We start from the raw sequence: 15,912 nt of genomic DNA, 5'->3' as shown, positions 1-15,912 counted from the left end.
GGAAAACAAACCTCTCTTCAAACTGCGTCAATTCGTGGGCTGTTTATGGAATAACAAAAGACAACCACTTGTTGTGATGAATTTAAAGGAGTATTTCAAGCTAAACAAATATTATGTTCCTCTCTTCAATGATTGTTGAATCATATTTCAAGCTCAACACATACAGTACATACTCTAGTAACAAAATATTTGCCAAAATGATGGCGCTATGGTTAGACCAGAGTCAAATATAGGCTGTAGGTCAAATAGTTATTAGCCTATTTGAGGTGCACTTGATTTTGCTGTAAATGTGCACTTTTGGGACTATTCCATTGATGACATTTTACAGTGTAAGATAAATCATGCTCAGCTTGAGTATTTGAATGTCGTTGACATCGACCAGTATACAAATATCTAAGTTGTCACAGTACCTACCTATAACTGGTACTTTCGCACTAGTTGAAAATTATTTTTGGATCTGTTTGAATTCATCAGGTGGAATACCTCATGGTCTAGGCTTGACTCCTTGATTCTGATGTTGTATGAACAGCTTTAGGATGACATCTATCTCTTCTTCTCAGTTAGTTGTTCTCTTCGCACTCCTTACGGGATCCAGTGTTAGTGTGGCATATGTCTTTCAAGCAAGTCGACCTGGAGAAGATGCAGGATCTCCGCCACAAACCAAAAGTGAGAAATACATCTCTGTGTTGACATCTGGCCTTTCCTGCCCTGACACTCAATTGGCTAATAATGCTTTTATTACAGTAGAGTAAAATAGAGAATAATATAACTGTTTTGTCCCTTCAAAGATGGAAATGGTTCTTTGGCATCACCACTGTTCATTTTCTTCCATATTGCACCTTTTTTCTGGAACTGTAGTAACCCAATATTTAAGATTGACGTTACATTTTCTTCAGCTTGATCGCCTTTTGCCTTTGTCTTGTCATAATGCCATAGCTTATTATGTGCAACACACTAGCTGTGTTTACCAGGCTACATTTTCAATGCACTGACGTATTTTCTAGTGAATGTGGTATCCATACGAGGACACGTCCATGGAAGTTGAGTCAGAGTCACTTGGAGTTGGCGTGTCTCTTTAGCATTGTGTAATGGTGTTCTCTTGTCCCAGCTATCTCAGACTCCCTGTGGGTGAGCTCAGCAGGATCATGTAAGGGCAGATGTTTCGAATTGGAAGAAGCTTTACCGCCAGGTTGCAGATGTGACAACTTGTGCAAAACCTACTACAGCTGCTGCTCAGATTTCGATGAGCACTGTTTAAAAACAGGTTTGTGTACCAGCTTGTCTTTGAACTATTTTTTCTTACGGTGTCTCTTACTGTGGTGCCATGGTATAATTGCACAATAGACCCGAGGGGTTGTGCTATATGGCCGTATACCACTAACACCCGAAGTGTATTATTGCTATTATACCATGGCTAAGGGCTGTTCTTAAGCATCACGCAACAAGGAGTGCCTGTATACAGCCCTTAGCCGTGGTATATTGGCCGTATACCACAAACACCCGAGGTGCCTTAATGCTATTATAAACTGGTTACCAACATAATTATAGCAGTAAAAATACATGTTTACCCATGGTATACGGTCTGATGTACCATGGCTTTTAGCCAATCAGTATTCAGGGCTCGAACCACCAAGTCTACAATCCCCAATATGAACAGATTATAACCATCCACTACTGTTGAAAATAATTCAACCAAATTAAACAATGGCTGATATTGAATTTGCTTTCTGATTGATTTGGGTCCATGAGTCATGACTGGTCCTGTTGTAGCTAGTTGTTGATGCTGAATACAGACTCTTATGTCCCTTCCCTGGTGCAGCGGGTGGCTTTGAGTGCAGTGAAGATCGCTGTGGGGAGATGAGGAATGATGAACATGCATGCCACTGCTCAGAAGATTGTCTGAAGAAAGGAGACTGCTGCACCAACTACAAAGCCCTCTGCAAAGGTACACACTCAAACTTGGGATGTCTGAAAGGCTGTTGAAGAAAGTTAATTTAGGTCAGTTCATTCCATATTGAGACCCAAATGGGAAGGCATTTGGTTAGAAGGTGACATAGGATGTGGGCTTTGGGTTCTTGTCTTGCATCTTCCTTTGGACAGAAGTGCATTAGCTTCACATATGTTGTTTGCTTACAATGAACCGATAAAAAGTGCAAACTGTGAGTAACTTTCACATTCTTCATGGTATACATGTATTATATGTATCATCCTCATACTCTGACAAACCTTGCTAATCTTCATACTTTCGAAATGAAGAAGTGAAACTTTGCAACAAGCAGTGTGAAGAAAATTCTTAATTTGAATCAAATTCCAATGTATCGGCAACAGACTTTTACTAGATCATGTGCTAGACTTTTCAAATTCTCCTATTGCAGGAGACACTAAATGGATGGATGGTGAGTGTGAGGACATCACAGGCCCTGAATGTCCTGCAGGGTAAGTTTGAATCAAAAACTCAAGAATGTTTTCTTATTAGTTATGATTTTATCCTCAGAAACAGCGACAATGGCTTCATGGTCTGGGGAAAGTGGCAGCAGTTGAGCAGTCACCTCCAACTTGGACTGGAACCAGTAGCCCTGTTGGCACTTTTTGACCTAACACTGCTAGGCCATATGGTTCCCATATAATTTGTGTAAACTAAAGAAGTGACATCTTATCAACATTTCATTTTCCATGACAGCTTTTGAGTATTTGATCATTCTTCCCAGTTTTATCCGCCCTCCTCTGATCATGCTGTCGGTGGATGGGTTCCGGGCCTCCTATATGAAGAAGGGCAAAGCAGTGATCCCCAACATGGAGAAACTGAGTAAGTCACTCCCACTCACATCCTGACACTAGATAGGCCATACTGTAGCTAATGGCATTGAAGGCAGAAAAGGTGAAGTACCCAGATAACTTGCATGTCAATCACATTTATTTTGTAAAGTTGTTTTTACGTTAGCAGTTGTCACAAAGTACCTTACAGATACCCAGTCTAAAACCCCAAAGAGCAAGCCATGCAGAAGCAGAAGCACAGTGGCTAGGAAAAACTCCCTAGAAGGCATAGGGGTCTCTAGAGGGGGAAAAAACCCTACTACTCTACTCTATTATGTTTTAGATCAGAATGGATGTGTTTAGTTATCATGCAGTGTGATGAAAGATTCTAGGCTTCTGATCATTGGCTAATTTATTTCCATATAGGAACATGTGGCACTCATGCACCCTACATGCGACCAGTGTACCCCTCCAAAACTTTCCCCAATTTGTATACTCTTGCCACGGTATGTTTACTTATTCCGATGCATGTCCATATGAATTTACACTGTTTTATTGAAACTTGAAATAAAATAGGTTTTCAAGTAGATGGTTTCCAATACATGTCCATGTACAGTGTAAAAACATGTAACGACATTATAATAACATTGTAACAACTTTCAAGCCGATTAATGATGTTTCAATGATGTTTCTCTCATAACTCTGTGAGTTGTGATGTTTTTAAGGGGCTTTATCCTGAGTCTCATGGAATAGTGGGAAACTCGATGCACGACCCCGTGTTTGACGCCAATTTCCACTTGAGGGGGAGGGAGAAACTGAACCACCGCTGGTGGGGTGGCCAACCTGTGAGTGTATAGATACTGTCCAATTCTTCACACTTACACGTTTTTTTAAACTTAGGGAAATAGACCAATACGTTTGCAGGAGCACAAGGACATTTGTAGTGTAAGAAAGCAACTTGGAGCAGTAGCAAGTGGTTAGGAATGGATAAGATAATAAGTGAATGGATGGATTTTTTGCATACTGTATGCCTCATGTTTTATATCTGTGCTTGGAACAATGCTTGTTTCCCTGTATGTCTGTAGATCTGGATCACTGCAGAGAAGCAAGGGGTGAAGGCAGGCACCTTCTTCTGGCCATGGTGTGTTCACTCTCTTTGTTAATTACTTTGTTTTTTGACTGTCAGTTTTACCATTTATGAATGTGTTATTCAGTGCGTTTCTATGGGCTATAGCAGTAAAGGCCAAATTCAATATTGTATCAAATCATTTTTATATATATTTTTTATACCTAAAGGAGTCCTAATATTCCAAATCAAATAGCTAACGGATCCATGGTATTACCATCTTTACACCCCCCCCCCCATTGAGTGGTGAAACGTAGTTTAAAGATGATAAGGGTCAATATAAATACACATAAGTTGTGATTTTACTTGTGCAATGACGCAAATCATTTGCATATCTATGACCTAATAAGCACGAGGGAGCTGGTCCTTCCTACAGCACATCTTTACAAACAATACCCCCCATTCAAGCAGACACATTGGCCATTGAGCTCTCAAAGCATGGTAGCGTAGAGCCCAGCTTGTTTTGCTAGCAAGTTTCGCTAATTAGTATACACACATGAGAGCCACGTTAGACTGCCAGACGAACACTTTGGTTGATATTTCTATGTTTTGGCACCCTTTTGGATTTTTTCTAAAATGTTTTACCCCCATAACATGCAGTTAATCTAGAACTAAACCATGAGATACCTGCAAGTATATTTGACTGACATATCTGTGTCGTTGCAGGGTGATTCCACTGGAGAGGAGAATCCTGACCATCTTGCGTTGGCTAAGTCTTCCTGACGATGAGAGGTTAGATATTCATCCCCAATGCTCATTTCATGTTAACATCAACCTGTGCCAACCTCACTTCCACCAATTTGTCCAACCAAATTTCCCCTAGACACTCAGATGGACTAATTTGGGAGGGGGCGGGGGCATTAATATACACTGCTCAAAAAAATAAAGGGAACACTAAAATAACACATCCTAGATCTGAATGAAGGAAATATTCTTATTAAATACTTTTTTCTTTACATAGATGAATGTGCTGACAACAAAATCACGCAAAAATTATCAATGGAAATCAAATTTATCAACCCATGGAGGTCTGGATTTGGAGTCACACTCAAAATTAAAGTGGAAAACCACACTACAGGCTGATCCAACTTTGATGTAATGTCCTTAAAACAAGTCAAAATAAGGCTCAGTAGTGTGTGTGGCCTCCACGTGCCTGTATGACCTCCCTACAAACCTGGGCATGCTCCTGATGAGGTGGCGTATGGTCTCCTGAGGGATCTCCTCCCAGACCTGGACTAAAGCATCCGCCAACTCCTGGACAGTCTGTGGTGCATGGAGCGAGACATGATGCCCCAGATGTGCTCAATTGGATTCAGGTCTGGGGAACGGGCGGGCCAGCCCATAGCATCAATGCCTTCCTCTTGCAGGAACTGCTGACACACTCCAGCCACATGATGTCTAGCATTGTCTTGCATTAGGAGGAACCCAGGGCCAACCGCACCAGCATATGGTCTCACAAGGGGTCTGAGGATCTCATCTCGGTACCTAATGGCAGTCAGGCTACCTCTGGCGAGCACATGGAGGGCTGTGCGGCCCCCCAAAGAAATGCCACCCCACACAATGACTGACCCACCGCCAAACCGGTCATGCTGGAGGATGTTGCAGGCAGCAGAACGTTCTCCACAGCGTCTCCAGACTCTGTCACGTCTGTCACATGTGCTCAGTGTGAACCTGCTTTCATCTGTGAAGAGCACAGGGCGCCAGTGGCGAATTTGCCAATCTTGGTGTTCTCTGGCAAATGCCAAACGTCCTGCACGGTGTTGGGCTGTAAGCACAACCCCCACCTGTGGACGTCGGGCCCTCATACCACCCCCATGGAGTCTGTTTCTGACCGTTTGAGCAGACACATGCACATTTGTGGCCTGCTGGAGGTCATTTTGCAGGGCTCTGGCAGTGCTCCTCCTGCTCCTCCTTGCACAAAGGCGGAGGTAGCGGTCCTGCTGCTGGGTTGTTGCCCTCCTACGGCCTCCTCCACGTCTCCTGATGTACTGGCCTGTCTCCTGGTAGTGCATCCATGCTCTGGACACTACGCTGACAGACACAGCAAACCTTCTTGCCACAGCTCGCATTGATGTGCCATCCTGGATGAGCTGCACTACCACTTGTGTGGGTTGTAGACTCCGTCTCATGCTACCACTAGAGTGAAAGCACCACCAGCATTCAAAAGTGAGAAGTGGTCTGTGGTCACTATCTGCAGAACCACTCCTTTATTAGGGGTGTCTTGCTAATTGCCTATAATTTCCACCTGTTGTCTATTCCATTTGCACAACAGCATGTGAAATTTATTGTCAATCAGTGTTGCTTCCTAAGTGGACAGTTTGATTTCACAGAAGTGTGATTGACTTGGAGTTACATTGTGTTGTTTAAGTGTTCCCTTTATTTTTTTGAGCAGTGTATATAAGAGTATTAATAGATACTGAATAGAGAAGCAAGTTACTGTACTAATTATGGGTCAGTGGTTGAGCAGTGTGTCTGTACTGGGGTCAGTGGTTGAGCTGTGTGTCTGTACTGGGGTCAGTGGTTGAGCTGTGTGTCTGTACTGAGGTCAGAGGTTGAGCTGTGTGTCTGTACTGAGGTCAGTGGTTGAGCTGTGTGTCTGTACTGAGGTCAGTGGTTGAGATGTGTGTCTGTGTGCTATTTCTAGGCCCTATGTGTACGCTGTCCACTCAGAGCAGCCAGACACCTTCGGACACAGACTGGGGCCCTTCAGCAATGAGGTGAGCTCCTCTGATTGGGCCAGAAATAACCTCATCCCCAGGCTCAAATTGGTTCGACAGAGAGAGCGAGAACTGGCTGGTGGACGAAATTAGGCCAAAGATGGTTAAAGGTCGCTATGGGATGGTGTGGGTGTTGTGGGGGATGTTTCACGTAAGAACAACTCATTTTAACCGGCTAAATAATGCTGTGCTCTCTAACTACGGTGATATTTACTCATCGATACTGTAAATACAGGTCAAATGTTATCATGAACCACAATTGACAAATTCCAGAGATTGTTCTTGAGGCATGACTTGTAGTAACCTTGGTGTGTTTTGTGTGCTGTAGTTGGACAACCCCCTGAGGGAGATTGATAATGTCATTGGACAGCTGTTGAATGGCCTGAAGCAGATGAACCTACACCGCTGTGTCAACATCATTGTCGTTGGAGACCATGGTATGGAAGAATAGACCACAATTTCGAATTGCATCTGCACTAGCCTATGTCTACTCTGGTTAACTGACTTAATATTTTGTTAATTTAACTAGGCAAGTCAGTTAAGAACAAATTATTATTTACAATGAGGCCCTACCGGGGAACAGTGGGCTAACTGCCTTGTTCAGGGGTAGAACAACAGATTTTTACGTTGTCAGCTCAGGGATTCAATCCAGCAACCTTTTGGTTACTGGCCCAACACTCTAACCACTTGGCTACCTGCCACCCCTGAATAACACCCAAACCAGATGTCTTTCCCTGATGTCTTGATAACATTGTACCTTGTTGTAATCTGGTTATTTGATGTCTCTACAACCAGAAAACCTTTTTACAAGCATAAAATAATGTTTATTTTGGCTTATGTTAACTTGTCTCTCCCCCCTAGGAATGGAGGAGGCCCACTGTGATAGGACTGAGTTCCTCAGTACCTATCCTGTGAACGTGGATGAGATCAATCTGATCCATGGATCTCTTGGGAGAATCCGGGCCCGGGATCCCAAATCAACCACCTGTGAGTTACACAGTACTGTAAGAGAATGGATGTAGCAGGCTAGATGTGTGAACTAGAATGTGTTCACACATATTTATTTATTTCTAGTTTATTTTCCTATGTATCTGTTTTACTTTTTTATGTTTACTTTTTTTAGATGACCCAAAAGTAGTTGTGGCAAATCTTACAGTAAGTGCACATGAAAAAACGAACAAAACTAAACAATTATTATGTTTTTGTTAGATATTTTGCTGGCTGTGTAGAACTTACAGGAAGTCATCTACATGTGTGGTCACAGAGTCCATGTAATGACCTTGTTTTTCAGTGTAAAATGCCAACCCAGCACTTTAAGCCTTACTTGAAACAACACCTCCCGAAACGGCTTCACTACGCCAACAACCGCAGAATTGAGGCTGTCCACTTACTCATGGAGAGAAAGTGGCACGTTGCTTGGTATTGTATTTCTCTACACTACTAATACTATCAACTCAACTAGATTAAGTTAAAAGCATTATATGGAATTTGTGGACTAACTGGTATTTGTGTAATGCTTTTTATTTTGTGTATTCTTTCTATGTGATGCAGGAAAGTACCTGAAAACAGGAGGCATCCTGGGAGATGTGGTTTCTTTGGTGATCACGGATTTGACAATAAGATCACCAGTATGCGGGTAACCACTTAAATTAACATTCTATCAGTGCAACATTTTTCACATACTGTATTCTATTCTTAGCTGTTTGTGCTTACATTGTTTCCAATGTTTGTTCCCAATATAGACAATCTTTTTGGGCTATGGACCAAGCTTTATGTTCCAGACCAAAGTGGCAGAATTTGAAAATATTGAGTTGTACAATGTCATGTGCGGTACGATTTCTTTCTGTACTTATTAAGTGCTAGTACGAGCTTATTTGTTGGCACCCCTGATTACTCTGAAACCAATATTTACAAGAGTTATTTCATAACCAGGAAATATAAAGTCTCTGTGGAAACTTTGTAGCATCCATCTCATATGCCCTTCTTTCCCAGACCTCCTGGGCTTAGTCCCTGCCCCTAACAATGGAACCCATGGCAGTCTGAATGACATGCTGAAAGCTCCTCCTTTCACACCGATCATGCCAGAGGAAGTGACCGCACCCACCACCTCTGACGCCACCTCTGCCACAACCTACGACTTGGGATGTAGCTGTGACAATGAGGTCAGTGGTGAGGTCATGACTGGAAACCAACTCAAAGAGTTTCATAGAGTAACAGGGTTGGGGTCCATTCCATTTTAATTTCAGGTCATTTGGGAGCTACATTAAAATTGCAATTCCTTTCCATTTATTTCAACTTAATGACACATACATTATTGAAATCACTTCTTAAAGGTAACAATTAAGTACCTTACTGTTGTTGTTTTCAATTAAAATGTTCAAAAATAAACAAAAATAGCTTCTTATCAAAGAGCAATTTCTCAAGCAAGAATTTAGCTAGGACTGTCTGGAACTGCTCTGATTAGGGAAGGTAAAACTAAAAACTAGCTGGTATTGACAGAGAGGTTTGGAACTCTCTTTCTTATAATGGCGCCGGAGGGGATGGCTGCCGTTTTACGGGCTCCTAACCAACTGTTCTATTTTGTTTGTTTTTTCGCATTGTTTGTAACTCATTTTGTACATAATGTTGCTGCTACCGTCTCTTATGACCAAAAAGAGCTTCTGGACATCAGAATAGCGATTACTCAACTAGAACTGGACAAAGACTTTATTTTAATGAATCCGACGCGAAGGATATACTGCTTTGTCAAGACAAGGCCTAAAACCCCATCATCAGCGTGAAGAAAACACAGAGGAAAAGGTGGAGGAGGGCGGGGTGCCTTGTAAGAATTTGCCGACGAGTAGGTAAACCACCACTTCCCTCCGTATTATTGGCCAACGTGCAATCATTGGAAACAAACTGGACGATCTACGATTGAGACTATCCTACCAAAGGGAAATTAAAAACTGTAATATCTTATGTTTCACCGAGATGTGGTTGAATAACGACACAGATAATATAGAGCTGGCTGGCTTCTCCGTACATCGGCAGGACAGAGCAGCTACGTCTTGTAAGAAGAGGGCGGAGGTGTGTGTCTATTTGTCAATAACTGCTGATGCGCGATGTCTAATATCAAAGAAGTCTCAAGGTATTGCTTGCCTGAGGTAGAATACCTCATGATAAGCATTAGACCACACGGTCTACCAAGAGAGTTCTTATTTACAGTGGGGCAAAAAAGTATTTAGTCAGCCACCAATTGTGCAAGTTCTCCCACTTAAAAAGATGAGAGGCCTGTAATTTTCATCATAGGTACACTTCAACTATGACAGACAAAATGAGAAAAAAAATCCAGAAAATCACATTGTAGGATTTTTTATGAATTTATTTTCAAATTATGGTGGAAAATAAGTATTTGGTCAATAACAAAAGTTTATCTCAATACTTTGTTATATACCCTTTGTTGGCAATGACAGAGGTCAAACGTTTTCTGTAAGTCTTCACAATTACTTAAAAATCATACAATCAATGTGATTTTCTGGATTTTTGTTTTAGATTGTTTTAGATTCCGCCTCTCACAGTTGAAGTGTACCTATGATAAAAAATTACAGACCTCTACATGCTTTGTAAGTAGGAAAACCTGCAAAATCGGCAGTGTATCAAATACTTGTTCTCCCCACTGTGTATACTAGGAGGTGTCAGAGGAAGGCCCGATAAATTGTCAAAGACTGCAGTCACCCAAGTCATAGACTGTTCTCTCTGCTACAGCACGGCAAGCGGTACTGGAGCGCCAAGTTTAAAACCAAAAGGCTCCTTAACAGCTTCAGCCCTAAGCCATAAGACTGCTGAACAATTGATCAAATGGCCACTCGGAATATTTACATGTAACTCCCCCCGCTTTGTTTTTACATTGCTGCTACTCGCTGTTTATTAACTATGCATAGTCACTTTACAAATTACCTCGACTAACCTGTAACAGCACACATTGACTCGGTACCGGTACCCCCTGTATATAGCCTCATTATTGTTATGTAATATTCTTGTGTTACTATTTTTATTTTTTACTTTAGTTTATTTTGTAAATATTTCCTTAACTCTATTTCTTGAACTGCATTGTTGGTTAAGCATTTCGCGGTAAGGCCTACGAATGTGACAAATAACATTTGATTTGATGTCACCAGGCAGGCCAAAACTCCATCCCACTAAAACAGGCTGAAATTTCAGGTGTGTTTTTTAAACAGCACTAAAAGTGCATTATCATAATTTTCACAATTTCACAGTATTATTCCAACCTCATAGTGTGGAAACGTCTCTTTTTCAGGACCCGGTCTTTCAAAGATAATTCATAAAAATCCAAATAACTTCACAGATCTTCATTGTAAAGGGTTTCCCATGTTTGTTCAATGTACCATAAACAATTAATGAACATGGAACGGTCGTTAAGACACTAACAGCTTACAGACGGAAGGCAATTAAGGTCACCATTATGAAAACCTAGGACACTATTGAGGCCTTTATACTGACTCTGAAAAACACCGAAAGAAAGATGCCCAGTGTCCCATGCCTTAGGCATGCTGCAAGGAGGCATGAGGACTGCAGATGTGGTCAGGGCAATAAATTACAATGTCCGTACTGTGAGAGGCCTAAGACACGCTAGAGGGAGACAGGACGGACAGCTGATTGTTCTCGCAGTGGCAGACCACGTGTAACAACACCTGCACAGGATCGGTTCATCTGAACATCACACCTGCGGGACAGGTACAAGGTGGCAACAACAACTGCTCAAGTTACACCAGGAACGCACAATCCCTCCATCAGTGCTCAGACTGTCCGCAATAGGCTGAGAGAGGCTGGACTGAGGGCTTGTAGGCCTGTTGTAAGGCAGGTCCTCAACAGACATCACCGGCAACAACGTCGCCTATGGGCACAATCCCACCGTTGCTGGGCCAGACAGGACTGGCAAAAAGTGCTCTTCTCTGACAAGTCGCGGTTTTGTCTCACTAGGGGTGATGGTCAGATTCGCGTTTATCGTCGAAGGAATGAGCGTTACACCGAGGCCTGTACTTTGGAGCGGAATCGATTTGGAGGTGGAGGGTATGTCATGGTCTGGGGCGGTGTGTCACAGCATCATCGGACTGAGCTTGTTGACATTGCAGGCAATCCCAACGCTGTGCGTTACAGGGAAGACATCCTCCTCCCTCATGTGGTATCCTTCCTGCAGGCACATCCTGACATGACCCTCCAGCATGACAATGCCACCAGCCATACTGCTCGTTCTGTACTGCTCGTTCAGTGTTCTGCCATGGCCAGCGAAGAGCCCGGATCTCAATCCCATTGAGCACGTCTGGGACCTGTTGGATTGCAGGGTGAGGGCTAGGGCCATTCTCCCCAGAAATGTCCGGGAACTTGCAGGTGCCTTGGTGGAAGAGTGTGGTAACATCTCACAGCAAGAACGGGCAAATCTGGTGCAGTTAACGAGGAGGAGATTCACTGCAGTACTTAATGCAGCTGGTGGCCACACCAGATACTGCCCATTACTTTTGATTTTGACCCCCACTTTGTTCAGGGACACAGTATTCCATTTCTGTTAGTCACATGTCTGTGGAAATTGTTCAGTTTATGTCTCAGTTGTTGAATCTTGTTATGTTCATACAAATATTTACACATGTTAAGTTTGCTGCAGTTGGCAGTGAGAGGACATTTATTTTTTTGCTGCGTTTATAAAACAAAGGAAATCACATTTGTAACTGCACTGGGCCTTTAAATATATATTTAACTAGGCAAGTCAGTTAAGACAAAATTCTTATTTACAATGATGGCCTACCCCAGCCAAACGTGCACTGCCCAATTGGACTCCCAATCACTGCCAGATGTGATACAGCCTGGATTTGAACCAGGAACTGTAGTGACACTTCTTGCACTGATATGCAGTGCCTTAGACCACTGTGCCACTCAGGAGCCCTGAAGGTCACTGTCTTCTGTTACAGAACAAAGTAGAGGAGAACAATCAGAGATTCAGCCCAGCAGCAGATGGTAAGTGTCTATCTTTTAGAGTGTGGTCGTTTACAGTTTACTTGAAGGGATAGTTATCTTTTTTGACGTTTTAGCTTATTTTCCACTTACCATTTAGGGTGGAATCATCAAAACCATTTTAAAGTTTGTTAGCAGGTTATTTATCAACTTCCAGAATCTCCTGGCTAACAGTTTTTATGAAATATTGTATCAGTTAGTGGTGCATTCAAAGTATTATAACTGGCTTAGTCTCTCTTGACAAGGTGTGACATGAAACGTGAAAAATGCTAATATGGGGAGATTGACTTGCATTGGATTTTGGACACAAATGTCCAGGTAAACAAAACCAAAGCATGGATTGCTGTCTTACCTTGTCCATAAACTGTTCACAGGGTAAGGAAACTACGTAATTTTGTAATTTGAGTGAACTATCCCTTTAACTAATCTGAAACTCATACTCCGACATTCCCGTTTTACTGAGTGACTAAGAGCTTAGCAACCACCTGACATGTAACCGGTGGCATTGTGTGGCTTAACAGCTCTGCTTCCTCGCTCACACGTCCACAACTGGGATTGATCTTATGTCTTCTGTATCCCAAACACGTGACCACCCTCTTGTGTCACATCCATGACGCTGGTGGGGGTATTTCAAGCTGAGGTGTGAGCTTTATCAACTCAACGTGGTTACACTCGCTCCTCTCAGTCCACAGCAACCCCAGCCTTAGTGCAACTGCAGATCCGGTTCACGACACCACTTTAACCGGCGGCATGCTACTTGCTTAACAGCTTTGCTTCCTCGCTCACAAGTCCACTGCTGAGAGGGATTGATCTTGCGTCCTCTGTCTCGCAAATACACGTGACCGTCCTCTTGAAACACCTTAGTCAGCTTAGCCACGAAAAGCAATTAAATGGCACAGGTGGTGGTATTTCAAGCTGAAGAGTGAGCTTTACCAACTCAACTCGGTTACAGACAACCCATGTGAATGTGATTGGTCGAGAACCCGTAGTGCAGAGCGTTTACACATTGTACGCACATGTTCATTTTCCACTCCTGAGTGTCTCTAGCCAACTCCAACACATTTTCCCCATGGTTTTGAATGCGTTAACTAATGCAAATGCTAATGCTAACCCTAATGCTAATGCTAACCCTAATATTAATGCTAACCCTGATACTAATACTAATGCTAATGTGATAACTGCATTTATTATCGCGAGCATCATATCAGTGTCTACATGTGAAAACATATTTTTTACATTCTGTAATTTAAAAGATGCCAACAACCAGAAAATCGTAGTATGCGTGAAACATGCAATATTCAGACAATATAACATGAAAAGAGTGCTACACTGTAGAATTAAAATACAAAGTGACTCATTTCGAACCCAGGTTTACTACTGCTCTCCTTCCTTGATTAACTGGTGTTTCCACAGAAGCCACACACCTCCCCTTCGGTCGACCAGCGGTTATTTTCCAAACGACATACAGCCTCCTCCTCCACAGTGATTTCATCAGTGGATACAGCCAGGAGCTCTCCATGCCCCTATGGACGTCATTCACAGTGCCCAAACAAGTAGGATATTCATCACATGGAACACAACAAATGAAACTGACTTCAAGTCATTTAATGACTCGATCCATATGATTTGAGAGTTTGTCCTCAGACCTCTGTCATGTTGATTAGTTGATTAGTGGTTTCCGAATGTTTTTTTAAAACTTGTGACCCACATAAGGCTATTCTAGTAGCTATTCTTGTTACCCATAGAATAGACACACAAAAATTGTTATAGCCCCAGCCCAGTCTTTGGTCAGGGACCTACCAGTATGTCTGGAGCCACCATTTTGGAAACATTGTATTAGGTCATATCTTTCCAAAGCTCTTTTGAAATGTATCTGTTTACTTGAGTGGGTGCAGTGAGTAGCATGCATGAAAACAATTAGTAGTCCTGTTCGGAGATCGTAAATGTAATTTTGGTCTTTGACTCAACTGGTTAATTGCATTTTGTATTAGAATGAGCCTGGTTTTGATTTATTGGAGGGAGAGAGCCTGGATAGGGACTTGCGTAACACTAACCTAACAGAACCCTATACAGATTTAGAAACGATACAGCACACAAATCAACTAATGACATGGCCCCAATCACACACAGAAACACTGTATTGGGTGTTTGTAAACAATGGGTGTTTGCCATTTCTATCTCATTTTACGATGGGATTTCACAATGTGTTACCAATGAGAACATGTTCCCTTCCAGGAAGAAGTCACACCCCTCCCTGAGACTGAGCCAATGAGTGAGTGTGTGAGAGCAGACCTGCGGGTTCCTCCTGAACACAGCCAGGCCTGCACCACCTACAGCCAGGATACAGACGTCTCCTATGGCTTCCTCTATCCACCAGGTGAGTTGCACACTAGTCCACCCTGGGTCATGTTCATTAAGGCACACTGAAGCAAAAAGTTTTGCAATGCATAATAAAAACAAACGTATGTTATTGGACAAGTTCAGACAGTATCTCCCGTTTCACTCAGTTTGGTACCTAATGAAGATGACCCTGGTCTTGGGGGTGTGCAGGCTTTTTTCCAGGCCTAAATGGGAGGTAAATTAAAGTATATATTTACATGTTTTATGCTAGAGCTGGCCCTGTCTCCTGAATCAAAATATGATGCATCACTGATCACAAACACCGTTCCCATGTACCCTGCATTCAAAAGTGAGTATTCATTTATTTATATTTACATATTACATTTTTATTTGTATATTTCCAACCCATTTGAAAATGCTGGTTCAAATGCTTTATAAATCTGCCACTGTGTTTTGTTAAGCAGGTTGTTGTTATCGGTTCTCTAAGGAGATCCTTGTTGCTCAATATTTGTTTTTCTCTGGTAGATGCTTCCCTCCAAAGCTATTACAGTTACCAATCACATAGTATATAGTACATGTGGCCCTCTGTGAGTGTTGTGCTGTATCTTTGCTTGGACTGGCCATGCTAATGTGTGGAGGGAGAGGTAGGAGGGGGAGTGAGGAAGGAGGCTAGTCTGATGACCTCAGGTCTGGGAGAGAAGGGACAGGCTGACACCCATTGTCCTCTCACTGGAGAGAGACGTCCAGTACCCACCCACGCACTCACTCATGTAGAGATGGATGTGAAGAGCAGTTCCCTTGTCTGGGGACTTTTAGAGCAGGGCATGAGTTTTACTTCTTCTTGAAGGAATGTGCATCAAAATTAAACCAGACTTTGGCTTTTGAAATGCTTACAAGGTGCCCTGCTATAATTTAAATGGTGTAAGACCACATTAATAACATGTATTCACAAAACGCTATACTCAGATG

The 15,912-nt window shown here is 42.4% G+C and overlaps 1 protein-coding gene across 2 annotated transcripts in view; it reads left to right on the top strand.

Annotated features, from left to right (window-relative positions):
• LOC118398155 (ectonucleotide pyrophosphatase/phosphodiesterase family member 2-like) overlaps positions 1–15,912 on the top strand; it is a 35,573-nt gene that overhangs the window by 1,299 nt on the left and 18,362 nt on the right. The window contains exons 2-23 of one of the 2 annotated variants that reach the window (XM_035793220.2): positions 561–666; positions 1,109–1,264; positions 1,820–1,945; positions 2,376–2,436; positions 2,709–2,806; positions 3,181–3,260; positions 3,480–3,599; positions 3,840–3,895; positions 4,547–4,612; positions 6,525–6,597; positions 6,926–7,034; positions 7,459–7,584; positions 7,721–7,752; positions 7,889–8,016; positions 8,149–8,233; positions 8,340–8,427; positions 8,590–8,759; positions 12,561–12,606; positions 12,922–12,978; positions 14,017–14,156; positions 14,839–14,980; positions 15,215–15,292. In XM_035793220.2, the coding sequence (XP_035649113.1) occupies positions 561–666; positions 1,109–1,264; positions 1,820–1,945; positions 2,376–2,436; positions 2,709–2,806; positions 3,181–3,260; positions 3,480–3,599; positions 3,840–3,895; positions 4,547–4,612; positions 6,525–6,597; positions 6,926–7,034; positions 7,459–7,584; positions 7,721–7,752; positions 7,889–8,016; positions 8,149–8,233; positions 8,340–8,427; positions 8,590–8,759; positions 12,561–12,606; positions 12,922–12,978; positions 14,017–14,156; positions 14,839–14,980; positions 15,215–15,292 (2,143 nt within the window). The remainder of the gene's footprint in view (positions 1–560; positions 667–1,108; positions 1,265–1,819; positions 1,946–2,375; positions 2,437–2,708; positions 2,807–3,180; positions 3,261–3,479; positions 3,600–3,839; positions 3,896–4,546; positions 4,613–6,524; positions 6,598–6,925; positions 7,035–7,458; positions 7,585–7,720; positions 7,753–7,888; positions 8,017–8,148; positions 8,234–8,339; positions 8,428–8,589; positions 8,760–12,560; positions 12,607–12,921; positions 12,979–14,016; positions 14,157–14,838; positions 14,981–15,214; positions 15,293–15,912) is intronic. The other variant, XM_035793221.2, reaches the window with a different exon arrangement.

Source organism: Oncorhynchus keta, chromosome 19 (genome assembly GCF_023373465.1).
Source record: "Oncorhynchus keta strain PuntledgeMale-10-30-2019 chromosome 19, Oket_V2, whole genome shotgun sequence".
NCBI classification, from domain to species: domain Eukaryota; kingdom Metazoa; phylum Chordata; class Actinopteri; order Salmoniformes; family Salmonidae; genus Oncorhynchus; species Oncorhynchus keta.
Note: the sequence above shows the minus strand (reverse complement) of the source record. Positions and strands in the feature narration are given on the sequence as shown.